Here is a 26,612-nt window from a genome sequence, read left to right as displayed (position 1 = left end):
GAAGAGGGCCCCCCCCCTTCGGTCACAAGGATGTCTGCCCCTGCTGAGGAGAAAACGCGCCAAAAAAGACTGCGCAAAAACCCCCGGAAGAGAACCTGTCAGTTCCACAAAAAATGCCAGAGCCTCGTCCATGCACATAACACAGCCATCACACAATAAACTTATCATCAAGTACATACCCCCACTGTTGAATAATCCACATGTAGGAATATTAACCCTAGATTCTATAAAGATAAAAGGCGCCACACTGTGGCCCTGTCTTCTGTGTTATCATGATATAAAAAATGAAGCAATCTTACCAGAATCTACGTCATGGAACAGGAACACGGCCCTTCAAGTGTGACAGGTGGTAGCAGTGCTCCTGACATGGACTTGAGAGAAGAACGCAATCTGCAAACCTCGTGAACGCTGATTGCTGTAGAAGCAGTTAATATGGGTCGGGAGGGAGTCGCAAAGGGAAGCTCCCTCTGCATCTCCAGACTCCAACGTTCACCCAGGCCCTAAACCGAGAAGCTTAAAGGGCTTCTTAAACTCCTGTCCCATAGCGAAGGGTAGCACCCCTCATAAGAGACCTACGATTTTCCGGCACCTCTCTGCCACCTCCTGTGACAAAAGGCAAAGAATGACTGGGGGATTAGGGGAGTAGGGGAGGTATTTAAGTCTTTGGCTGTGGTGCCTTTGCCTCCTCCTGGTGGCCAGGTTCTTAATTACCACAAGTAATGAATGAAGCCGTGGACTCTCCTCCCCTTTAGATAGAAATAATGAAAAGTAACTTTCATTATTACTGATTGAAAAATGTAAATGGTAAGAGTACAAGGACCATAAAAAAAAAAAAGATATCCCACAAAAAAAAAAAAATTCTACATGAAAGCAACAAGGAGGCTAAGGGACCAGTCCACACTACAACAGTGGCAGGCTTGTAACTAACTCGGCAACATCAAACAATGTTTTGTTGTCTCAAGTGCAATAGTGTTATATTAGTAGCCATCCAATAAAGCAAGCATGTACATTCACGCTTTCAATAAAGTGAGCCATAAGCTTATCTCAGAGTACCTTTTTACTTCTTTAAAGTAAAAAAAAAAAGAGAGTTTATGAAACCCTATAAGGGTTTTAAAAACCCTTATATAATCCCATTTTTAGAACAACTTATTGGGTTTTAAGTGTGTAAAGAAATAGGGGGCAATTTGAAAGCAATATAAAAAAGGGGAAATGGAGAAGTATATCAGAAGGAAAAAAAACATAGCTGAGTCAGTTTAAATCAGCAAAATTATCGGCATAAAGTGGCAGTAAACACCTTGTTATTACAATTTTTTTGAATGCATTATTATCTTGTTTGCTGCAGCTTTTTTTCTAACTCTACTTAATATTTTCCTTATTTGGAGCAGTCAAACAGGACTGAGAAGGATCGTAGTTAGTTTAGTCTATTGCATTAAAGTGAATGTCAATTTTCGTATAGCTGCAGCTTCCTAATAATTCTTTTCACCAATATTAGCATATAGATTATCCCCCAGTCTGATCAGCACACAAATTGAAAAGAACTAACTGGTTAAAGAGAGCGAGTAACTTTAGGTCTCCTCTCACAAATTTTTAACTTGTGATGAGATTGCATTTGTAGATAGTTTCCAAAGTTTTGTTACTAAAAAGCACTTTATAAACTCAATTATGTGGCATCAAAGTTTATCTTAGTTTATCTTATAGATTGCAATCTATGTGGTGTGCAATATGTAGGACAGAGCATTGAGGTCTAGAGCCAGGGAACAGCTAAGGGACGCCACAAATTATAATAAGAATTCAGCTGTTGCAAAACATTTTAATGACATTCACGTTACTAATATACCAAAATTTAAAATCAAAGTGATTGACACAGTAAAAAGAGGTTGTGACAAGCTAAAGATTTTGAGTAAGAAAGATCTTTTTGGATATACAAATTAAAGACTAATGTCCCATTTGGTATGACTCAGGTGTGGGGTATGTGCTATTCTGTGGGCTAATAAAAATTATGCTGCTGTAACAAGTATCCAATCATGCGATAGTTATTAACTCTCCGTAAAAAAAAAAAAATTGGTTTAGTAACATCAAACCCATATTGAATGTAGATATAATGTAATGTAGCCTTAATTGGAAGTCTTCACTAAGCTTTCATTTAAATTTGCTTTTATAGTAACAATTGAATAGCTTTTTAGCAGTGGATTTTTATAAGACAAAGATCACATTGAGTAACATTGATTGCATAATTTTTTCTTTAAAGGCAATATCTGATTTGCGTATCGTTTAGGAATGTGATTGGAGGATTGGCCTTTTTAAATCCTGATGTTTTGGAGTTGCTAATTATCTATGATTAAGTGCTCTGTAGTAGCGTGAAACGCGTACAATCACGTTCTCCCCTTGGTGCTTGTTTTAATATTCAATAATAAAGTTTCATGTTTTACCAAGAGTTGTCCAGTTGTGGCTTCCATTCCTGGATTATATCATAGGGTGTGTCAACACCTTTTTCTCAGCACAAGTGTACTAAATTACTTAGATAAGACTTCAATAGGGGCGCGCAGTAAAATTGCTTAAGTCGATGGTGTGCAAGTAGTGTAGTGTAGTTCTGTGCTATACTATTAACATTAAATGGTTTACATAAGGTTTAGAAAGTAATACATTTTACAGCTGTATTTTGTACTGCACTAGCACAAAAACATTACTCACTATTTGTAATACAAGTGCAATGAGCATGGTAATAGAGCTCCCTGCGCTATCCATTAAAAACTATATGGCTTGCTGAAAACTTTCAGCCGCTATAAGACACTTTGGTTAAAAAATTTAACCATCCACTTGTAATAACAAATTATTGTGCTTTGTGAAAAAATAAAGATCAGGGTTTTTGTAGGTCAACACAAGCATAGTTTTGCCCCTTAAACATTTTTTTTTTAAATGTATATACCTATAATGGAACTGAGAAGAAGAAAAATGTATTAGCTAACGTATCATTGCCGACAGGGCAGATATTACAGGACTGTAATTTACAACCGAAGCTGGGAATGATGGTGCAGGAAGTACAAGAGACTTAATTATTTAAAAAGGGGTACAAATTGTATTGATTTAAATTGATTATTAAAGCAAACTTAAAAAAAAACTTAAAATTATGCTTACCTGATAATTTTCTTTTCTTCTGATGGTTAGAGTCCACAGCTGCATTCATTACATTTGGGAATTCAGAACCTGGCCACCAGGAGGAGGCAAAGACACCCCAAATACCTAAATACCTCCCCCAGAAGAACAAAAAAATTACGGCCGCCCCTTATGAACAATGCGGGCGGGGAGCTGTGGACTCTTCCCGTCAGAAGAAAAAAAAATGATCAGGTAAGCATAATTTAAGTTTTTCTTCTTAAACGGGAAGCATCCACAGCTGCATTCAGTACTTTTGGGAAAACAGTACCCAAGCTATAGAGGACACTGAATGCAAAAACGGTGGGATACAAAAGACGGCCCCTTCTGAGGGCACCACAGCCTAAAACTCAAAACTCCCGACAGAAAAAACTGCTTCATTAGAAGCCAAAAGGACAAAAAGAAAAAAGGCTGAGATAACTGCCCAACAGTTAAAAACGGCAAAGCCCTTGCTAGAGACCGCTCAAGTTACGTGACTCGACCGAGCCAAAAGCCTCTGAGGAGACAAAGTCCCGCAGGCACGCAGCCCGCAAAAATAAACTTACCCCCCGATCAAAAGAAAGGGGAAACATTCACATTCCCTCAGAACCCAAAGGAACTAGGACCAATAAAGGGAACTCCAAGACAGTGAACCAGGATGAAACAGGGCACCTATGAAAAGACCCTGCCGATCCAGCAAAGCAAAGGGAGGGCTTGTAAAGCCCCCTTTACCCAAACAAAGGATCAAGAAATGTCCTGAGAACTTAAAAGGAGGAAAGAAAAATCCCTTCACAGAGCGCTCACTCACACCCAGAATAGAGCAATCAAAAGACAAACCGTCCCCAGGAGCCGCTGAAAAAACAGCATCAGATATCTGAATATGCATCTCCAGGCCATAGGCGACCTGCTACAAATAAGGACTTAGCGACCACAGGTCGCCACCCTAGCTAAGAAACCGCACAGGACCTTCTGCAGAAGAACTACTCCGAAACAGTGCAGGACAGGACATTCTCAAAAATGAACTAGGAAGGAACCAAACCCAGTAGAGAAAACTACCTGCCAAGGAGGGATCCACCGTGAAGCCTCTCACTTGAAGAAGGTTCACCATAACTATGATATGCGGCTAAGATTAACAGATCAGACAGATCCCTGACTCTCGCTCTGGCAACGGACCTAGCACCAAAGTGACTGATAATGTCCGAAAGAATTAGGGATTAAAAGTATCCCAAATCATCAGGACCTGCAGGAAAAAGGGAGGGATCCAGCTCCCCCAAAGAGCTTGGGTTCCATAACCCAGACACAGCCCCCTTCCTGAAGACGTAGGCCACTCCAGTAAAGTAAAGGCATGGCACAAGAAAACCATCCCTTCACACTGACATCCCGCACGCAAGACAGGGGGAACAACCCCACTAAACGGAGGAATAAAAAGTACCTCCAAGCATCATGCGGATACTATGGAATGTCAAATTCATCCCCAAAAGGAGGGAAAGCGAAGCCAGAACTTAACAGCTTGCTAGCACATAATCAAGGTGCAAATGGCTGCAGTTGGGTTCAAACTGCAAACCTTCCGCTCAGACAGCAAAACTATCAGGCTCCTACAGCGAGGCTGAAGCGTAAAGCTGTAGACAAGCTCAAAAGGACATTACAGAAAGAAAAATAATCCGGCCACTAAGGCCGGCCCAGTATGAAGTCTAATTTCCCTGTAAGAGAGAAATAATACGCCCGTAGGAACAGAAGACGTCCCGGAACCGGGAAACTGGACCGTCCCGATCAGTCATAAGGGAGCTTTACCTGGGTTCAAGCCCACAACCTCCTGCTTCAGGTGCGGTGGAGCTAACCACTACGCCACATCTCCATTAGAAAATGGGTAGAGAAGCTAACAAAAATCTCTAAGATCCTCAGGATTCACTTACCTGATACCCCTACAGCTCAAGGATTGAAGAAGGAGCATGTATCCTATCCCCTGGTGGGTGAAAACCCACAAACGCCTAAGCAGGGGCGTCACAGGAAAAAGGGGAGAATATTTCTGTAAATCTCCAAAAATATATTTTGAGACCAGACGAGATCCCGGAAGTAGAATAACCAAAAGGCTTCAACTTCCAGAACAGATGACCAGAAGCCAACCCCAAGGAAGGAGACAAAAAGGCCCATCAACCTAAACCTGAAGGAAGAGAGACCGTCAGCAAGGAAAACAGATTCCAAGAGGAGAACCTCAAAACAGAAGACAAGGAAAATCGCCCAGATTGATCCCTAGTAAGATCCACTCTGGACCCCGCCCACGAGTGACAGTGAGGACTGAGTACAATCCCCCGATGCCCCACCCAAAGGCAGAACGAGAACCAGCCTGATGTTTGGGAACGAAGACTTCCTCTACCATGTTTTAGCCCTGCATGGGCAGAGCATCAAAAAATGTATGGAACTGATGGAAGGTTCACTTCACAAAAACTCTTAGAAAAAAGCAAAGCATTATTTAATCTGAAGAGAAACCAAGAATAATAAACGCTTCATCCGAGAGAGCAACTCACCACCCAGCCAGGTCAGCCGGTTACACCGGCACCACGTGGATGATATAGACCATAAAGAACAGAGATAGCGCCCTATCAGGACCAGCCTGCTACGTAGGGCACTCAAAACTGACCCAGGCCTCAGAAAATTTGAGACCCCAAGAGGAATCAATAAAAGGATCTAGAGACATAATGTACCAACACCTTAACATGCGACTTCCGCCGAAGTGCCCAAGCGAACACAAAATCGCTAGTATCAAATTCCAGAGAAGAAATATTTCCCAATGGAAAAATAATAACAGACATGAGCTTCTTAAAAAATAAATAAAATACCTCCTAACTGGATCAAATAAAAAGAGGGCAGCACCCGCAGGTGAACACCCTTGAAGAATGGGTACACTAACAGGACCAGCCAATCAGAGACCCCATTCTTCCAAAGCTCAGAACTGGAATAAGATACCCAAAAAGAAAAGAAAATTGGAGACGACCAGGAGATTGACTTCATCCCCACACGTCTAACCCAGCTTGCCGTCTGGAACAGAAGACAGAGGATCCCTTAACTTATTAGGAATGGGATTCTCCAGCACCACCAAAACATGCCATAACAGGACACGAAGGCACACCAGTCTATAATGAAAAGCAAGATTTACCTCCGCTGGGGCAACTGACGACCCTGACCCCGAGGGTTGGGCCCCTGAAGCTTCAGAGGTAACCGCTTCCCCAGATGGCAGATCTGACCCAGGCAATCCCACGCCTGACGAGCGCCGGTTAGCATAACACGGACAGTATCTCAGCAACACCTCCTCTGGAAGATGTAAATGTGCCAGGGCCATCGATATGGCCATGCGGGGCTGTGCCGTAAACTCTGGAGGAAACAAGCCGCCTTCCGGAGAAGGGGTAACGGCATTAGGGACACCTGCTTGTGTAGCCAAAGAAGGTTCTAAGGGACGCGCCGCACGAGAAATAGGATCCCCAGGGGCGGATGGCTCGGCGGACTCAAGTTCCCTGTATTGGGAGAAGAGAGCACTCTAAAGCGGCATTCAGAACATAACTGATGGGCATGGATTACCCGGGGCATTTCATACTCTTCACAAGAAGTAGAATCTGAATCGGAGATATCCGTCTCCAAAAAATCAGAATCCTCCATAACTTGGTATATATAAATTATGCCTAGAAAAATAAAAACTGGCACCTGACAACCCCAATGGCTGGGGCACTTACCACCTCCTGAGACCCAGACAGCTAGTGAAACAGACGGAAATGGAGTACAGAGGCGTGACCACGTCTGGTCACAAGGTGCACTGTGCAGGCCATAGAAAAGCGTGCCAAGGCCTACAAGGGCTGTGCAGCCTGACAAGAAAGGCCGTCATGTTCCGATCTAGCCATGAGCCCAAGTAACACTACACATTAGCAGACAGAATCACATAACAAACATGATTAATGTCCCCCCTTTTCAATAACCCCCCTCAGGAGATATTAACCCTTGATACCTTATAAAGATAAAGGAGTCCCACTGAGACCCTGACTTCTTCGTTTACATTACTTAATCACATCATCGAAGAAAATGAAACGATCTTAACAGAATCAACACCGTGGAACAGTAACACAGCCCTTCAAGTGTGACAGAGATAGTAGCCTTGCTTCTGACATGGACTTGAGAAAAGAAAGCAGGCAGCGAAACTCGTCAACCCTGATTGCTAAGCAGCTGTTAACATGAGTCGGGTTGGTTTCGCAGAAAGACTCTCCCTGCATCTCCGGACTCTATCTTTCATCCATGCTCTCACTGAGAGGCTGACAGGATTACTTAAAACTCCAGTCCCATTTCAAAGAGTACTACCCTCTATAAGAGACTATCTTTAATCTTCCGACACTTCTCTGCCAACCTCCTGACGAAAGGCAAAGAATGACTGGGGGATGAGGGAAGTGGGGGAGGTATTTAAAGGGACAGTCAAGTCCAAAAAAACCTTTAATTTTTCAAATAGGGCATGTAATTTTAAAGGGCCATAATACCCAAATGTTTAAACACTTGAAAGTGATGCAGCATAGCTGTAAAAAGCTGACTAGAAAATATCTCCCGAACATCTCTATGTAAAAAAGAAAGATATTTTACCACAAAAGTTCCTCAGTAGCCACCTCCCATTGTAAAGGATTTCTAAGGAGCATTTTAGTGTGTCTGTCCTGGGACATCTGAAGGGATGAGCATCGTGCACTCTCATCTTATTTCACCAATCAGGTAAAGGAAGTTTACAATGAAATCTCATGAGAGTCAAGTCAAATCTCATGAGATCACAGTAAAAGTTCATGACCTCAGCACTGCTGATGCTGATTGGCTGCTGTTCATTTCTTCATTTTTTTTTATTTTTTTTTACCTGCAGCTGGGAGCAGTTGAGTATAACTTTTTACACAGAACTTACTCTGCTGAGCTGAGGAGATTGTGAGGTAAAATATCTTCCTTTTTTACATAGAGATACTCAGGTGATATTTTCCGGTCAGCTTTTTACAGCTATACTGCATCAGTTTCAAGTGATTTAGCATATGAGTATTATGTCCCTTTAAACAACTTTCCAATACACTTTTTTTTAACAATTTTGCTTTGTTCTCTTGGTATTCTAGTTGAAAGCAAACATAGGAAGGTGCATATGATAATTTCTAAGCCCTTGAAGACTGCCTCTATTTTATTTACTTTTCACAGCAGGGGAGAGCAAGCTCATGTAGGCCATATAGATAGCATTGTGATCACGCCCGTGGCTAGTGGCAGATACTGCACTAATTGTCTAAAATGCAAGTCAATAAATAACTAAAAGTCATGTGATTAGGGGCGGTCAGAAGATGCTTAGATACAAGTTAGTTACAGAAGTAAAAAGTGTATTAATATAACAGTGTTGGTTTTGCAAAACTGGGAAATGGGTAATAAAGGGGTTATCTATCTTTTTAAACAACAAAAATTCTGGTGTTGACTGTCCCTTTAAGCCTTTGGCTGGGGTGTATTTGCCTCCTTCTGGTGGCCAGGTTCTGAATTCCCAAAAGTAATGATTGCAGCTGTGGACTCATTTAAGAAGAAAAAAAAGTTTAATAGACATTAGCACATCCCAGCCTATTACAAATTGCTTTGCCTGCCTTACCTCGCCATAGGTTCAGGGACAGTAGTAGGATTCACGGGCACTTGCACACCTTTCTCCCACTCTTGTCTCCATGTGTCAGCCAGCACATAATAATCCTCAGGGTTCAGTTGGTGGGAATCATGCAGTTTCATGGCTGTGATCAAGTCTGTACGAAACACCTGTAAATATAATATATACATTCCTCAATAAGAGACACTAATAGAGATTTGTTCCTCAATAGGAATATGATTGCTAACTTTTTATTTTAAAACTAAAAGGAAGCATGACATGGCTTATTTCTTTTCTTTTTTTATGGAAGATCACAATTTCTTTGTTGCTCTGTAAAGTTTAATTTAAGTTTGCATGCAAAACTGTAAGAATACCTGCTACTGTTAGTCTAAAATCATAATCAAGGGTACTGGTTTTAAAGGAACATAAAAGTACAAAAAGAAAATGCTGTAATGCAATTTATTATTGCACTAATTCTGGCATACAACTATGTGTTTAACCTCTGCAAAGCATTTAAACACATACGCCTAGATTACGAGTTCTGCGTTAGACTTAAAAAGAAGCATTAAGGGGTTCTAACGCTGCTTTTTAACATCCGCTGGTATTACGAGTCAAGGAGGTACAGGTGTACCGCTCACTTTTTTTCCGTGACTTTTCCATACCGCAAATCCCCTTACGTCAATTGCATATCCTATCTTTTTAATGAGATTTGCCTAACGCCGGTATAACAAGTCTTGGGAGAAGTGAGCGGTACAGCCTCTACCTCCAAGACTCCTACCGCCTTTAAAAGTCAGTAGTTAAGAGTTATATGGGCTAACGCTGGAACAAAAAGCTCTTAAATAAAGTGCTATAAAGTACACTAACACCCATAAACTACCTATTAACCCCAAAACCGAGCCCCCCCCCCCCCACATCGCAAACACTATATTATAAATTTTTAACCCCTAATCTGTAGACCGGACATCGCCGCCACTATAATAAATGTATTAACCCCTAAACCGCCGCGCTCCCGCCAAGCAAACACTATAATACATTTTATTAACCCCTAATCTGCCGTCCCTAACATCGCCGCCACTTACCTACAATTATTAACCCCTAATCTGCCGCCCACAATGTCGCAGCTACTATAATAAAGTTATTAACCCCTAAACCTAAGTCTAACCCTAACACCCCCCTAAGTTAAATATAATTTAAATAAAACGAACTAAAATTACTATCATTAAATAAATTAATGCTATTTAAAACTAAATACCTATAAAAAAAAACCATAAGATAGCTACAATATAACTAATAGTTACATTGTAGCTATTTTAGGATTTATTTTTATTTTACAGGCAACTTTGTATTTATTTTAACTAGGTACAATAGTTATTAAATAGTTATTAACTATTTAATAACTACCTAGCTAAAAGCATAATTTATGCTTACCTGATAAATTTATTTCTCTTGTGGTGTATCCAGTCCACGGATCATCCATTACTTGTGGGATATTCTCCTTCCCAACAGGAAGTTGCAAGAGGATCACCCACAGCAGAGCTGCTTTATAGCTCCTCCCCTAACTGACATATCCAGTCATTCGACCGAAACAAGCCGAGAAAGGAGAAACCATAGGGTGCAGTGGTGACTGTAGTTTAAATTAAAATTTAGACCTGCCTTAAAAAGCCAGGGCGGGCCATGGACTGGAAAACACCACAAGAGAAATAAATTTATTAGGTAAGCATAAATTATGTTTTCTCTTGTAAGGTGTATCCAGTCCACGGATCATCCATTACTTGTGGGATACCAATACCAAAGCTAAAGTACATGGATGAAGGGAGGGACAAGGCAGGCTTAAATGGAAGGAACCACTGCCTGTAGAACCTTTCTCCCAAAAAAAGCCTCCGAAGAAGCAAAAGTATCAAATTTGTAAAATTTTGAAAAGGTATGAAGCGAAGACCAAGTCGCCGCCTGCAAATCTGTTCAACAGAAGCCTCATTTTTAAAGGCCCAGGTGGAAGCTACAGCTCTAGTAGAATGAGCTGTAATCCTTTCAGGGGGCTGCTGTCCAGCAGTCTCATAGACTAAGCGTATTACGCTCCGAAGCCAAAAAGAAAGAGAGGTTGCCGAAGCTTTTTGACCTCTCCTCTGTCCAGAGTAAACAACAAACAGAGTAGATGTTTGGCGAAAATCTTTAGTAGCTTGTAAGTAAAACTTTAAAGCACGGACCACGTCCAGATTATGTAAAAGGCGTTCCTTCTTTGAAGAAGGATTAGGACACAAATGATGGAACAACAATCTCTTGATTGATATTCTTGTTAGAAACTACCTTAGGTAAAAACCCAGGTTTTGTACGCAGAACTACTTTATCTGAGTGGAAAATCAGATAAGGAGAATCACATTGTAAGGCAGATAACTCAGAGACTCTCCAAGCCGAGGAAATAGCCATCAAAAACAGAACTTTCCAAGATAAAAGTTTGATATCAATGGAATGAAGGGCTTCAAACGGAACCCCTTGAAGAACTTTAAGAACCAAGTTTAAGCTCCATGGGGGAGCAACAGGTTTAAACACAGGCTTAATTCTAACCAAAGCCTGACAAAAAGCTTGAACGTCTGGAACTTTTGCCAGACGCTTGTGCAAAAGAATAGACAGAGCAGAAATCTGTCCCTTTAAAGAACTAGCTGATAATCCTTTCTCCAAACCCTCTTGGAGAAAGGACAAAATCCTAGGAATCCTAACCTTACTCCATGAGTAATTCTTGGATTCACACCAATAAAGGTATTTACGCCATATCTTATGGTAGATTTTCCTGGTGACAGGCTTTCGTGCCTGTATAAGGGTATCAATGATTGACTCAGAGAAGCCACGCTTTGATAAAATCAAGCGTTCAATCTCCATGCAGTCAGTCTCAGAGAAATTAGATTCGGATGATTGAAAGGACCTTGTAGTAGAAGGTCTTGTCTCAGAGGCAGGGTCCATGGTGGAAAGGATGACATGTCCACTAGGTCTGCATACCAGGTCCTGCGTGGCCACGCAGGCGCTATCAAGATCACCGATGCTCTCTCCTGTTTGATTTTGGCAATCAGTCGAGGGAGCAGAGGAAACGGTGGAAACACATAAGCCAGGTTGAAGAACCAAGGCGCTGCTAGAGCATCTATCAGTGCCGCTTCTGGGTCCCTGGACCTGGATCCGTAACAAGGAAGCTTGGCGTTCTAGCGAGACGCCATGAGATCCAGTTCTGGTTTGCCCCAACGATGAACCAATTGAGCAAACACCTCCGGATGGAGTTCCCACTCCCCCGGATGAAAAGTCTGACGACTTAGAAAATCCGCCTCCCAGTTCTCTACACCTGGGATATGGATTGCTGATAGGTGGCAAGAGTGAGTCTCTGCCCAGCGAATTATCTTGGGAACTTCTAACATCGATAGGGAACTCCTGGTTCCCCCTTGATGGTTGATGTAAGCCACAGTCGTGATGTTATCCGACTGAAATCTGATGAACCTCAGGGTTGCTAACTGAGGCCAAGCTAGAAGAGCATTGAATATTGCTCTTAACTCCAGAATATTTATTGGGAGGAGTTTCTCTTCCTGAGTCCACGATCCCTGAGCTTTCAGGGAATTCCAGACTGCACCCCAACCTAGAAGGCTGGCATCTGTTGTTACAATTGTCCAATCTGGCCTGCGAAAGGTCATACCTTTGGACAGATGGACCAGAGATAGCCACCAGAGAAGAGAATCTCTAGTCTCTTGATCAAGATTTAGCAGAGGGGACAAATCTGTGTAATGCCCATTCCATTGACTGAGCATGCATAGTTGCAGCGGTCTGAGATGTAGTCGCACAAATGGCACTATGTCCATCACCGCTACCATCAAGCCGATTACTTCCATACACTGAGCCACCAAAGGGTGCGGAATAGAATGAAGAACACGGCAAAATTTTAGAAGCTTTGATAACCTGGATTCTGTCAGGTAAATCTTCATTTTTACAGAATCTATCAGAGTCCCTAGGAAGGAGACTCTTGTGAATGGGGATAGAGAACTCTTTTCCTCGTTCACCTTCCACCCATGTGACCTGAGAAATGCCAGAACTATGTCCGTATGTGACTTGGCAATCTGAAAGCTTGACGCCTGTATCAGGATGTCGTCCAGATAAGGGGCCACTGATATACCTCGCGGTCTTAGGACCGCCAGAAGCGATCCCAGAACCTTTGTAAAGATTCTTGGAGCTGTAGCTAACCCGAAGGGAAGAGCCACAAATTGGTAATGCCTGTCCAGAAAGGCAAACCTTAGGAACCGATGATGATCTTTGTGAATCGGTATGTGAAGGTAAGCATCCTTCAAATCCACTGTGGTCATGTACTGACCCTCCTGGATCATAGGTAGGATGGTCCGAATAGTTTACATTTTGAACGATGGTACTCTGAGGAATTTGTTTAAGATCTTTAGATCCAAAATGGGTCTGAAGGTTCCCTCTATTTTGGGAACCACAAACAGATTTGAATAAAAACCCTGTCCCTGTTCCAACTGTGGAACTGGACAGATCACTCCCATAACTAGGAGGTCTTGCACACAGCGTAAGAATGCCTCTTTCTTTATCTGGTTTACAGATAATCTCAAAAGGTGAAATCTCCCTTGAGGAGGGGAAGCTTTGAAGTCCAGAAGATATCCCTGAGATATGATCTCCAACGCCCAGGGATCCCGAACATCTCTTGCCCACGCCTGGGCGAAGAGAGAAAGTCTGCCCCCTACTAGATCCGTTACCGGATAGGGGGCCGTTCCTTCATGCTGTCTTAGAGGCAGCAGCAGGCTTTCTGGCCTGCTTGCCTTTGCTCCAGGACTGGTTAGGTTTCCAGCCCGGCTTGGATTGAGCAAAAGTTCCCTCTTGTCTTGTAGCAGAGGAAGTTGATGCTGCACCTGCCTTGAAGTTTCGAAAGGCACGAAAATTAGACTGTTTGGCCTTTGATTTGGCCCTGTCTTGAGGAAGGGTATGACCCTTACCTCCAGTAATGTCAGCAATAATTTCCTTCAAACCAGGCCCGAATAGGGTCTGCCCCTTGAAGGGAATGTTAAGTAATTTAGACTTTGAAGTCACGTCAGCTGACCAAGATTTAAGCCATAGCGCCCTACGCACCTGGATGGCGAATCCAGAATTCTTAGCCGTTAGTTTAGTCAAATGAACAATGGCGTCAGAAACAAAAGAATTAGCTAGCTTAAGTGTTCTAAGCTTGTCAAGTATTTCAGTCAATGGAATAGCTGTCTGAAAGGCCTCTTCCAGAGACTCAAACCAGAACGCCGCAGCAGCAGTGACAGGCGCAATGCATGCAAGGGGCTGCAGGATAAAACCTTGTTGAATAAACATTTTCTTGGATCTGAAAAAGCACAACTGTCCTCGACAGGGATAGTGGTACGCTTTGCTAAAGTAGAAACTGCTCCCTCCACCTTAGGGACCGTCTGCCATAAGTCCTGTGTGGTGGCGTCTATTGGAAACATTTTTCTAAAAATAGGAGGGGGGAAAACGGCACACCGGGTCTGTCCCACTCCTTATTAATGATTTCTGTAAACCTTTTAGGTACTGGAAAAACATCAGTACACACCGGCACTGCATAGTATTTATCCAGTCTACACAATTTCTCTGGTACTGCAATTGTGTCACAGTGATTCAGAGCAGCTAACACTTCCCCAAGCAATACACGGAGGTTCTCAAGTTTAAATTTAAAAGTAGAAATATCTGAATCAGGTTTCCCCGAATCAGAAATGTCACCCACAGACTGAAGCTCTCCTTCCTCAGCTTCTGCATATTGTGACGCAGTATCAGACATGGGCCTTAAGGCATCTGCGCGCTCTGCACTACGTTTAACTCCAGAGCTATCACGCTTTCCTCTGAATTCCGGCAGTCTGGCTAATACCGCTGACAGGGTATTATCCATGATTGCCGCCATGTCCTGCAAAGTAATCGCTATGGGCGTCTTTGATGTACTTGGCGCCATTTTAGCGTGAGTCCATTGAGCGGAAGTCAAAGGGTCTGACACGTGGGGAGAGTTATTTGGCATAACTTCCCCCTCGCCAGAATCCTCTGGTGATAAATTTTTTAAAGATAAAAGCTGATCTTTATTGTTTAAAGTGAAATCAATACATTTAGTACACATTCTCATATGGGGTTCCACCATGGCTTTTAAACATAATGAACAAGGAGTTTCCTCTATGTCAGACATGTTTATACAGACTAGCAATGAGACTAGCAAGCTTGGAAAACACTTTACATCAAGTTAAACAAGCAATATAAAAAACGTTACTGTGCCTTTAAGAGAAACAAATTTTGCGAAAATTTGAAATAACAGTGAAAAAAGGCAGTTAAACTAACAAAATTTTTACAGTGTATGTAACAAGTTAGCAGAGCATTGCACCCACTTGCAAATGGATGATTAACCCCTTAATACAAAAATTGGATTAACAAATTGAAAAAAACGTTTTTTAAACAGTCACAACAACTGCCACAGCTCCACTGCTGCTTTACCTTCCTCAATATATGACTTTTGAAGCCTTTTGAGCCCTTCACAGATGTCCTAAAGCATGCAGGAGACTGCTGAGGGAAGCTGAATGTCTCTGTCTGTAATTTTAACTGCGCAAAAAAGTGCTAAAATAGGCCCCTCCCACTCATATTACAACAGTGGAAATCCTCAGGAAACTGTTTCTAGTCAAAAATCAAGCCAGCCATGTGGAAAAAACTAGGCCCCAATAAGTTTTATCACCAAAGCATATATAAAAACGATTAAACATGCCAGCAAACGTTTTATATTGCACATTAATTAGAGTATATACCTCTGATAGCAAGCCTGATACTAGTCTCTATTAAATCACTGTATTTAGGCTTAACTTACATTAATCCGGTATCAGCAGCTTTTTTTTAGTAAATTCCATCCCTAGAAAAACTTAAACTGCACATACCTTATTGCAGGATAACCTGCACACCATTCTCCCTCTGAAGTTACCTCACTACTCAGACATATGTGAGAACAGCAGTGGATCTTAGTTACTTCTGCTAAGATCATAGAAAAACGCAGGCAGATTCTTCTTCTAAATGCTGCCTGAGATAAAAATAGTACAACTCCGGTACCATTTAAAAACAAACTTTTGATTGAAGAAAAAACTAACTATTACACCACTTTCCTCTTACTACCTCCAGCTATGTTGAGAGTTTGCAAGAGAATGACTGGGTATGGCAGTTAGGGGAGGAGCTATATAGCAGCTCTGCTGTGGGTGATCCTCTTGCAACTTCCTGTTGGGAAGGAGAATATCCCACAAGTAATGGATGATCCGTGGACTGGATACACCTTACAAGAGAAATAAAGACAACATTTCCTGTAAAATAAACCCTAACCTAAGTTACAATTACACCTAACACTACACTATCAATAAATAAATTAACTAAATTAAATTAAACTAATTACAATTAAATAAACTAAATTATGAAAAAAAACACTAAATTACAGAAGTGTTATGGTTTTTTTAAGGTGGGATTGGGTGGGTTTTAGAGTAGGGGTGTGTGGGTGGTGGGTTTTAATGTTGGGGGGGTCTTGTATTTTTTTTACAGGTAAAAGAGCTGATTACTTTGGGGCAATGCCCCGCAAAAATCCCTTTTAAGGGCTGGTAAAAGAGCCGATTACTTTTGTAATTTAGTATAGGGTAGGGAATTTTCTTATTTTGGGGGGCTTTTTTATTTTATTAGGGGGATTAGAGTAAGGTGTAATTAGTTATTTTCTGTAATTTAGTGTTTTTTTTCGAAATTTAGTTTATTTAATTTAATTGTAATTAGTTTAATTTAATTAATTTATTTATTGATAGTGTAGTGTAATTGTAACTTAGGTTAGGGTTTATTTTACAGGAAATGTTGTCTTTATTTTAGCTAGGTAGTTATTAAATAGTTAATAACTATTTAATAACTATTGTACCTAGTTAAAATAAATACAAAGTTGTCTGTAAAATAAAAATAAATCCTAAAATAGCTACAATGTAACTATTAGTTATATTGTAGCTATATTAGGGTTTATTTTATAGGTATTTAGTTTTAAATAGGATTAATGTATTTAATTATAGTAATTTTATTTAGATTTATTTAAATTATATTTAACTTAGGGGGGGCGTTAGGGTTAGACTTAGGTTTAGGGGTTAATAACTTTATTATAGTAGCGGCGACGTTGGGGCGGCAGATTAGGGGTTAATAATTGTAGGTAGGTGGCGGCGATGTTAGGGACGGCAGATTAGGGGTTAATAAATATAATGTAGGTGTTGGCGATGTTGGGGGCAGTAGATTAGGGGTTCAGAAGTATAATGTAGGTGGCAGCGGTGTCCGGAGCGGCAGATTAGGGGTTAATAGTATAATGCAGGTGGCGACGATGTCGGAGGCGGCAGATTAGACATTAATAAGTGTAAGATTAGGGGTGTTTAGACTCGGGGTTCATCTTAGGGTGTTAGGTGCAGACATATTTTTTCTTTCCCCATAGAAAACTATAGGGCTGCGTTAGGAGCTGAACACTGCTTTTTTGCAGGTGTTAGGTTTTTCTTCAGCCTAATCTGCCCCTCTGTTTCCTATGGGGAAATCGTGCACGAGCACGTTTTGCCAGCTTACCGCTACCGTAAGTAACGCTGGTATTACAGTGAGAAGTGGAGCTAAATTTTGCTCAACGCTCACTTTTCTGAGGCTAACGCAGCCATTCAGAAAACTTGTAATACCAGCGTTGTTTAAAGGGAGCGCTGGAAAAAAAAGGAGCGTTGGCTCCGCAAGTTTTTACCAACAAAACTTGTAATCTAGCCGATAGTTTATATGCCAACTACAGAGCAGCAATTCATTACTGGAACTTTGCTGAACACATCTGGTGATCCAATGACAAGAGGCACGTATGTGTAGGCACAAATTACCAGCTAGCTTCCAATAGCAAGAGTGCTCCTGAGCCTACCTGTATATGCTTTTAAACAAAGGATACTAAAAGTAGATTGTAAAAAAGCTCATTTTAAAAGCTAGCGCTGCTTCTGTGATAGGGTTATTGTGTATGGTTCTTTCTGCTAGTATGAAGAGCATAAGCACTCACATTTGTCCTCCTACACATACTCCAAGTGCCGCCAGTGATATGGAATATTATGGCACTGACAGTATGCAAATTGCAACCTGATGCCTCATCAGTTTGCACAGCAAAACTAATCAAAAAAACAAAAATAAGTTTTAGAAAAAAATGTTTTTTTTTGTTACAGAAGAGGCTCAAATCTAAATGTGTCCCTTTAGGACACTAACATTTCAGATCTCCAAGAAACACACTTCTATTGGTATACTCACAAAACTATGAAAAATGTAAATGTTTATCCTTATAAACTTTATGAAATGTGGCATTAAACAGAAGAGTGGGAGCCTAAACATGGACAGTCTGCCCATTCACAATCCTTATTGCCGTGATTTTTAACCTTTTTTTTGCCGTGGCACACTTTTTTACATTAAAAAATCCTGTGACACACCACCATCCCAAAATTTTAAAAAAATCACACATTGTAGCCTAATACAGCATATATATATATACACATACACACAAACACACACATACTGTATGTATTGTGCTGTTATGCCATGCCTCCTACAAACTACCCCTGCACTGGGAGTAAAAAACAAGCAAAGTTTAAAAAATATGTCACACTGTTGTCAGTCTGCCGTGGCACACCTGAGGATCTCTCACGGCACACTAGTGTGTCACGGCACACTGGTTGAAAAACACTGCCTTATTGTATAAATGGCTTCACCAATTAGCAGATTACAGCCTGGGATCTTTAGAAGCAAACCCAGAAGAATTACAAATAGGAAAGAAATACTATCTTTATTTTAATGGAAAATTTTATTTTTATAGTAAACATTTTTAAAGGGACATGAAATCCAAAATATTCTTGCATTATTCAAATAAAGCATGTGATTTTAAACAACTTTCTAATTTACTTCTATTATCACATTTTCTTAATTCACTTTGTATCCTTTGTTGAAAGAGCAGATACGCATTACAGAGAGCTACCTGAACACATCAGGTGAACCAATGAAAAGAGGCAATTATGTGAGATACCAGTCAGCACTAGCTCCCAGTAAGGCATTACGGCTCATGAGCCTACCTAGGTATGATTTTCAACTAAGAATAAAGAGAATGAAGCAAATTAAATAATAGAAGTAGATTGTTTAAAATAGCATGTTCTAGATGAATCATAAAAGAAAGAAATATGGGTTTCATGTCCCTTTATGTTAACTTTTCTTTTTTTCTAAATGAAATTAAGAGGCTAAGGTTCACCCATGAGGGTTGCATACATGTGAGGAGGTTAATTTGAGTGGGATTGTTTGTGCTTCTGGACTCAGAGGTCATATTAGGGGAGTTAATTTACGTATAGTGAAAAATAAGGGGTGGGGTAAATTTGTGTGGTTAATTTGCTTTAACTAAAGGTGAATTTGCAGTGGTTGGCAGTAAAGGTTAAAGGGACATGAAACCCAAACATTTTATTTTATGAATTTGATAGGAACATACAATTTTAATGAACTTTCCTATTTACTTCTATTATCTAATTTGCTCCATTCTCTTGGTATCCTTTGTGGAAGAAGCAGCAATGTACTATTGAGAGCTAACTGAAAGCATATGACAAGGATATATATATGCAGCCACCAATCAGATTCAAAGTAACTAATTTAGTTGATTTTTTCCCCTTTTTAACATAAGCACAATGTGCTTGCTATATAGGAATAGGAATTCATGGCTTACGTGAAGCAGCCTTTTATTGCCTGTAACCTTACATTATATTAGAAAAAAGGATGCTTTGAACAATGGACTATGTACAGCAAATAGGATATGTATAGTATTCCCTCCTATATACCTATAAGGACTTACATTTTTGCACATCATCATTACAGTGACATTATAGCTGTTTTTTGCTTGAATGCAAGCTTGGTAAAATTCCATTAAACTTTACAATTTGTAAGGACAGTGTGAGAGTATATGTGGTCTTGTGCAACCTGAAAATATGTTTGTTTAAGCAAGTGTATGTGTGCTCTGATGTCACCTGTAATACATTTCTAAAAGGCTGGGCGTAGTAAAGACTGTGATAACTGCATTAATGAAAGAAATCTAATTAAGCAAACCACAAACAAACAAGCAAGAACCTCCTTCCTTTACAAAAGAAGTAAAACCAGTGCCACAAGTAGTTTCAACAGAAGACTAGCAAACTATATTCAGGTTAACAGCTGAACTCCTAAAACCTAGCAATAAAAAAAATTAAAAAAAATGATGAATAAACTGAAAAATAACAGATATTTTATTTCAATAATAATGCAAAGTAAAAGAAAGAAATTAATACACATGTATAAACAAAAATGCCTCCTTTATCATTATGGGACAAAAAATTAGTACTGTGGTATGGGCCTGTAAAGACAGGCTCTTATCACATGCATTTGTATTAGCTTTTCACAAGATACTGCTAATCCACGTGTGCCATATAGATAACATTGTGCTCACTTCAGGGGAAGTTGTGCAGGACACAGCACTAATTAGCTAAAAGGCTCAATAGATAATAAATAAATAGCCCTGAGATATGGGGGCAGTCTACAGAGGCTTAGATACAAGGTAATCACAGAGGTAAAAAGTGTATTAATATAACCATGTTGGCTGTGCAAAACTGTAAAATAGGTAATAACAAATTATGCTTACCTGATAATTTTCTTTTCTTCAGATGGAAAGAGTCCACAGCTGCATTCATTACTTTTGGGAAATAAGAACCTGGCCACCAGGAGGAGGCAGAGACACCCCCAGCCAAAGGCTTAAATACTCCTCCCACTTCCCTCATCCCCCAGTCATTCTGCAGAGGAACAAGGAACAGAAGAAGAAATACCAGGGTGAAAAGGTGCCAGAAGAATAAAAAATAAGAGACGCCCCACAGAACAAATACAGGTAGGGAGCTGTGGACTCTTTCCATCTGAAGAAAAGAAAATGATCAGGTAAGCATAATTTAAGTTTTTCTTCATAAATGGAAAGAGTCCACAGCTGCATTCATTACTTTTGGGAAAAAAATACCCAAGCTATAGAGGACACTGAATGTAAAAACGGGAGGGTACAATAGGCGGCCCATTCTGAGGGCACCAGGCCTGAAAAAAAAAAAACACAACCCAACCAAACCCCGCTTCATCGGAGCCGGGCAAAAAAATTAGAAAGAAAAGGCCCCAAGGACACTGACCCGCAGATAGTCCGAAGGCCTAACTAGAGACCGCAAAGCAGACTCACTGAGCCAACACTCCTCCAGGAGAACCGTCGCCCAGTAGTCGGTCCCCACACAACCCTTACTAGTACAGTATCAAAATCCCCAAAAGGGAGAGGACAAGGGTGAACCAAAGGGATAACCAAAAGGTACAGCAAAATCCAATAAAGGAAAAGCCCCCTTAAAAAGAAGGCCAAGTCCACAGAGACCTGAATGGATCCCGAGAACAAGGAAACGTCGGAACTCAGAGACTGAGCAAACAGAAAAATTACAAGTAGCAAACTCAAAAGATAAACATCTGAGTCCAGTAACACTCTGCCATCCGTAGGAAGACACAGAGAAAACACTATCCGTAAGGAAAAAGCGGCCGAACAAACTAGCAGATTGCCCAACCTCCAAGACAGAGGACACACTCCAGGCAATCCAGGCCGCCAGACCTACTCACAGATCTCAAAGGGGAAGAGGCACAGAACCTCTAACAAAAAGGTCCACTGGCACCCCCAAGACCTGAGGATAAACACCAGATCTCAGATCCAACACCTAGCCGGACAAGCCCAAGCAACGGCAGATCTGAAAGCAAGGGAACAGAAAGGAACCCCAAGACCGGCCCCTAAAAGGGCGGAAAAATTGACACAGCCACTTCGATCTAAAGACAATCGAGCGGGCGTTAGACCCAAAGAGATCTAGCAAAGCCACCCGACTAAGTGTCAATGCGGAGCCAACAGCTCCCCAGATGGAAAGGAACAACTCAAAGAGCAGCCCAATCCCCGAACCAGATAAAACATCTGTTCCAACCTCCCGAACACAGGAGAGGCCCCCAAAAAAGGGACCACACCTCCGTAAAGTGAACGAGCCCCCTGAAGAAGAGAGCATAGATAAACACCTGCCCATAAGACAGGAAGTCGTTGGAAGAACAGAGAGGACACAAGGCCACGTCACTGACGAACACGGAAAGAACCCCTTAAAACACCATTGTGCAAGCTTACATACCAGGCGCAAAAGTGAAAGCTGAGCAACCGCAAACCTTCCGTTTGCTAGGCAGGAAAGCCCACCATCAGGTTACATTAGTTGGCTGTCCCAAGGTAACCGTATAGTCTGGCACAAGAAAAGCCCCAAGGAGCCCCGGCTCTCAGTAAATCTGGCCAAGTTGTAAAAAAGAACAGCCAGAACAAGGGCTAAGCCCAAGTACCCTGGAAACTGGAACCCTCAGGCCAGTCCTAGGATCATAAGGTCAGGTAACATCCCACAGCGGGATCCAAAAAAAGAAAACGCTGAGTAAAACCCTCGACAACTGGAATATCAGGAAAAGAAGCACGGGCCCCACAAATATTTAGATTAAACAATCTTCCAGGAACATAAATCCCTCGTCTGATATATAAAAAAAAAAAAAACAGACCTCCCAAGGAAAAATCCAGAATAACCCACATAACAAGAAGCTCTTGCACATCCCAACCCAAGGGAAGAGACCACCCCTTGCAGGAGCCCAACACTCCAAAGAGCCAAGGCCATAAAAGGACACTAGAGCTAACAGGCGTCCAAGCAACATTAACATGATTGTGCTTGAAAAGCGTGACTAATCCCCCTTAAGGGACACAAGACGCTGCTCATTTTATCAACCTCGAAAGGAGAAAGGCTGAGAAGACCTCGCCGGGGATCGAACTTACAACCCTCGGTTTGCTACAGTACAGAGTAGCCACAGAGCATTAGTATGCTGAGCTAGCTGTCCAGTTAGCCACTAGCTCCATACACAATGGGAACAGAGAGGACAAGCCACCGGAACAGAGCAACATCAAGCCTCCACATCACCTCAGATTCTAAATCAGAGGACAGTAAAACATGGGCTTGGATGCCACCTGGATGGCAATACCTGAACCCTATGAGTGGAAAACCACTAGGACCTCTTTTATCCCAAGAAGGAGATGCAGAGTATTCCCAACACCAGGGAAGGACCCCTAACCGGAGCCCAAAGAGACCTCACTGTCTAATGTCCCAAAAAAGGAACAACTAACTCTGAGCAGAAAGTCCCCCGAAGGTGACACATCCACAAGGAGAAACGGACAAAGTCCAAGAAGGTCTCAATGAAGAAGAGAACCACTAAAGGAACAAGTCCAAAAAGGACAATTTCCGAAAGAAACACCGCCCCGACCGGCGGAAAAGAGGCACTGCACCCTCTAATTTTTTCACTACGTGGGAAGGAATACTCTAGGTTCCGAGGGTATCAGAAGCAACAGAGTGAAGCAGCAAAAGTCACTAACCCAGTCACCAGAGAGACGGCTATTTAGGACTGAAACAATCCCGAGAGCCGCACGGACCCACAAGTCCTCTTAAGAATGTTTAGCTGAAACTTGCAAAACAAATAACAAGAAACATAAATAATGTTGAAAGCACTCGGCACCAACCTGACCAGCAAGGTATAATAGACGCCACGTGTCTGAATTAGCCGCGAGACAGAAGATCTGAACCCAAGCAGGACCAGCCTGCAACCAGGGTCATAAATGCCAAGCTGGCTAAATCCGCCCTCAGAGAGGGAGGAAGAAAAAACAGACAAACACGGGACTAACGTGTCCCGAACAACTTCCATAGAAGCAAACAGCGAGTATCGATCCCAGAGAAAGTTCACGCAGGAAACATAGTATGAAAAATAAAATTCATTCTAACCGGATAAAATAAAATGACAGGCAAGCCGAGGGTTAACGCCCAACAAGAACAGAAAGATCCGCAGGACCAGCCTAACGGAAACCCTGTTCTTCCAACAAAACTGGGAAGGATCTCGATAACAAGACTGAAAGGAGATTACTTCATCTCCCCATGTCTAACTAGGTGAGCTATTCGAAGGAGGAGACTGATGATTCCCATAACCGAGAAGGGTAGGGTCCACAAACAGCTCAAAAACGTGTCTGAGTAGAACACGAAGGCGAGCCAACCTGTAACGAAAGGCACAACACTCAGGAACAGTGCCCACACAAGCCCTTTTGTGGCCGAGAGACCTGGGACAATCGGGCACAGACACAATTGCAAATAAAAATCTGGACTTTGTAGACGTGCAAGCGCCAAAAGCATGTAAAAGCGAAAACGTGCCACAACCCCCGGGGGGAAAAATCCACCCTCTGAGGAAAAAACATAAACTGGGTTACCCGCATGTGTAGTAGCGAGCGGTAGGGAGGACAGGGCCCCCCCGAGGCAGATGGCTCAGCAGTCCCTTGAATCCCAGAGCAACAAGGCGCTCTAAAACGGCCTAAAGAACATAACTGACTGACGTGAGTTAATGGGGCCAATTCGCATTCGTCACAGGACGAAGAATCTGAATCAGAAAGTTGAAGAATCTCAACATCAGTATCTTTCCATAAGTGGATAAAGGATACAAAAAAATTGACTAAATATTAAACAATTTAAACGGCACCTGACACCCACAATGGCTGGGGCACTCAGCACCTCCTATGAACCAGACACCAGCGGACTAGATTTCTTCGTCGCCACACAGTCAGGAATGCAGAAATGGAAGACCAGAACGTAAACACACCCGGTCACAAGGTGAATCGTACAGTCCAAAAAAAGCACGCCCGACCGTAAGGTTGTGTCACTTCGAAAGGCCGTTATGTTCCAAGAGCCATGAGCCCAGTTAACACTACACATAAACAGATTGAATCACATAACAAACATGATTAAAAAAAACCCTGTTCAATAATCCCCCTCAGGAGATACTAACCATTGATTCCAAGATACTAAAGGAGTCTCACTGAGACCCTGTATTTTTCATTGTGAGTTCGCAGGAACAAATGAGTTACAGTAGAATCATAAAGAAGTAAAATGAAACAATCTTGCCGGAATCTACTCCGTGGAACAGGAACACGGCCCTTCAAGTGTGACTGATCGTAGCCTCGCCTCCGTCATGGTCTTGAGAGAAGCAGGCAGCGAAGCGAAGTTTGACAACGCTGATTGCTTGTGGAGTTGTTAAAATGAGTCGGGATGGTTTCGCAGAAAGACTCTTCCTGCATCTCCAGACTCCGGACGCAGAAAGACTCTTCCTGCATCTCCGGACTCCGGACGCAGAAAGACTCTTCCTGCATCTCCGGACTCCGGACGCAGAAAGACTCTTCCTGCATCATCCAAGCCCTCACTGAGAGACTCCCGTCCCATATACCATGTCGAAGAGTACTACCCTCCATAAGAGACGAAAACAAACTTCTGACACTTCTTTGTCCACCTCCTGGGACGAAAGCAAAGAATGACTGGGGGATGAGGGAAGTGGGAGGAGTATTTAAGCCTTTGGCTGGGGTGTCTTTGCCTCCTCTTGGTGGCCAGGTTCTTATTTCTTAAAAGTAATGAATGCAGCTGTGGACTCTTTCCATTTATGAAGAAAAAAGGTATTATCCATGTTTTTAAACAATACATTTTTTGGAATAGTCTCAAGTAACTTATTACCTACATATTGCACAACACTTGTTGGTAAAACCCTTGCTCGAGCTACGTCCACGCAGTCTTAAGTAACGATCAGTTGCTACATACAAAGGTGTACGGATTAGTAGTTGCATATTTTGCTTACATAGCATAGCAACATTGTTCCAGTGGCTACAAGTCTATTTACGTGCCATTTTCGATACCTGTGTTAGAGCCGGAAAGGGGTAGATAGAGGAGCAAAGTAGCTGTAGCAGCTTCAAATAAGATTGATTTTCGCTTCCGTTGTTTTTTTTTGTAAGTTAAAAGAAATAATGAATGTATTTATACTTTAACCTGTTCTTAATTTAAAAAATCTTAAAATAATTAACTATTAATTTATGCACATATAACACAAATATGTATTTAAAAAAACAACAACATTTATTCTTAATTAATTTATCATCAGGTAACCATACATTTTGTTTTCTTTCTAATGGTAGTGAGAGTTCACAAGACCATACCCTTAGGAACCAATACCCAAACTGTGTAGTCCACAAAAAATTTGGGTGATACAAAATGTAAGGCAGGCACCTATTTACCAGGATCCACTACATGCAGAACTTTCCTCTGCCGATGTAAAGGTTTGCAAAAAAGACCCGGTTGCAGCTCTGTATTTTTGTTCCACAGAAGCGTCATTCTTGAAGGCCCAGGAGGTAGAAACAGAATGAAAGCAGTAATTCTGGTAGGCGGCTGCTGATCTGCCTCCATGTACCTTGTGAATCAAACCCTTTAAATTAAGCGGCCAAAGACACTGCAGTAGGATTCTGGCCCTTACGTTTACCAGAAAATAGGAAGAACAGACTGGAAGACTGATGAAAACCCTTCCTCGCTGGTAGGTAAAATTTCAGAGCCCTGACAACATCCAAATTATGCAATGGACGCTCTTCAGGAAAAGTATGATTAGTACATAATGGCAGAACAATAAATTTCTTGATTAATGTTTCCCGTCAAAATTACCTTTGGTAGCTAGACCTAGTACGCAAAACAGCCTTAGTTGGATGGAACACCAGATAACAGCAGATAACTCTAAATCTTTGAGCAAAAGAGATAGCCAGCAAGAACACCACCAAGATAAGGTCTTGATATCCAAAGAATGCATGGGTTCAAATGGAGGACATTGCAAAAATCTAAGAACCAAATTAAGGCTCCATGAAGGAGCAGTAGGCTTGACCAAAGGTCTAATTCTCATTAAAGCC

General features: G+C 41.7%; 1 protein-coding gene across 2 annotated transcripts in view; it reads right to left on the bottom strand.

Moving 5' to 3' along the window:
• Window positions 1-26,612, bottom strand: part of JADE1 (jade family PHD finger 1) — a 343,209-nt gene that overhangs the window by 172,866 nt on the left and 143,731 nt on the right. For both annotated transcript variants that reach the window (XM_053703655.1, XM_053703656.1), the window contains one exon: window positions 8,756-8,913. In XM_053703655.1, coding sequence (XP_053559630.1) covers window positions 8,756-8,913 — 158 coding nt within the window. The remainder of the gene's footprint in view (window positions 1-8,755; window positions 8,914-26,612) is intronic.

Source organism: Bombina bombina, chromosome 2 (assembly GCF_027579735.1).
Source record: "Bombina bombina isolate aBomBom1 chromosome 2, aBomBom1.pri, whole genome shotgun sequence".
NCBI classification, from domain to species: domain Eukaryota; kingdom Metazoa; phylum Chordata; class Amphibia; order Anura; family Bombinatoridae; genus Bombina; species Bombina bombina.
This window is presented reverse-complemented; position numbering and strand designations above follow the sequence as displayed.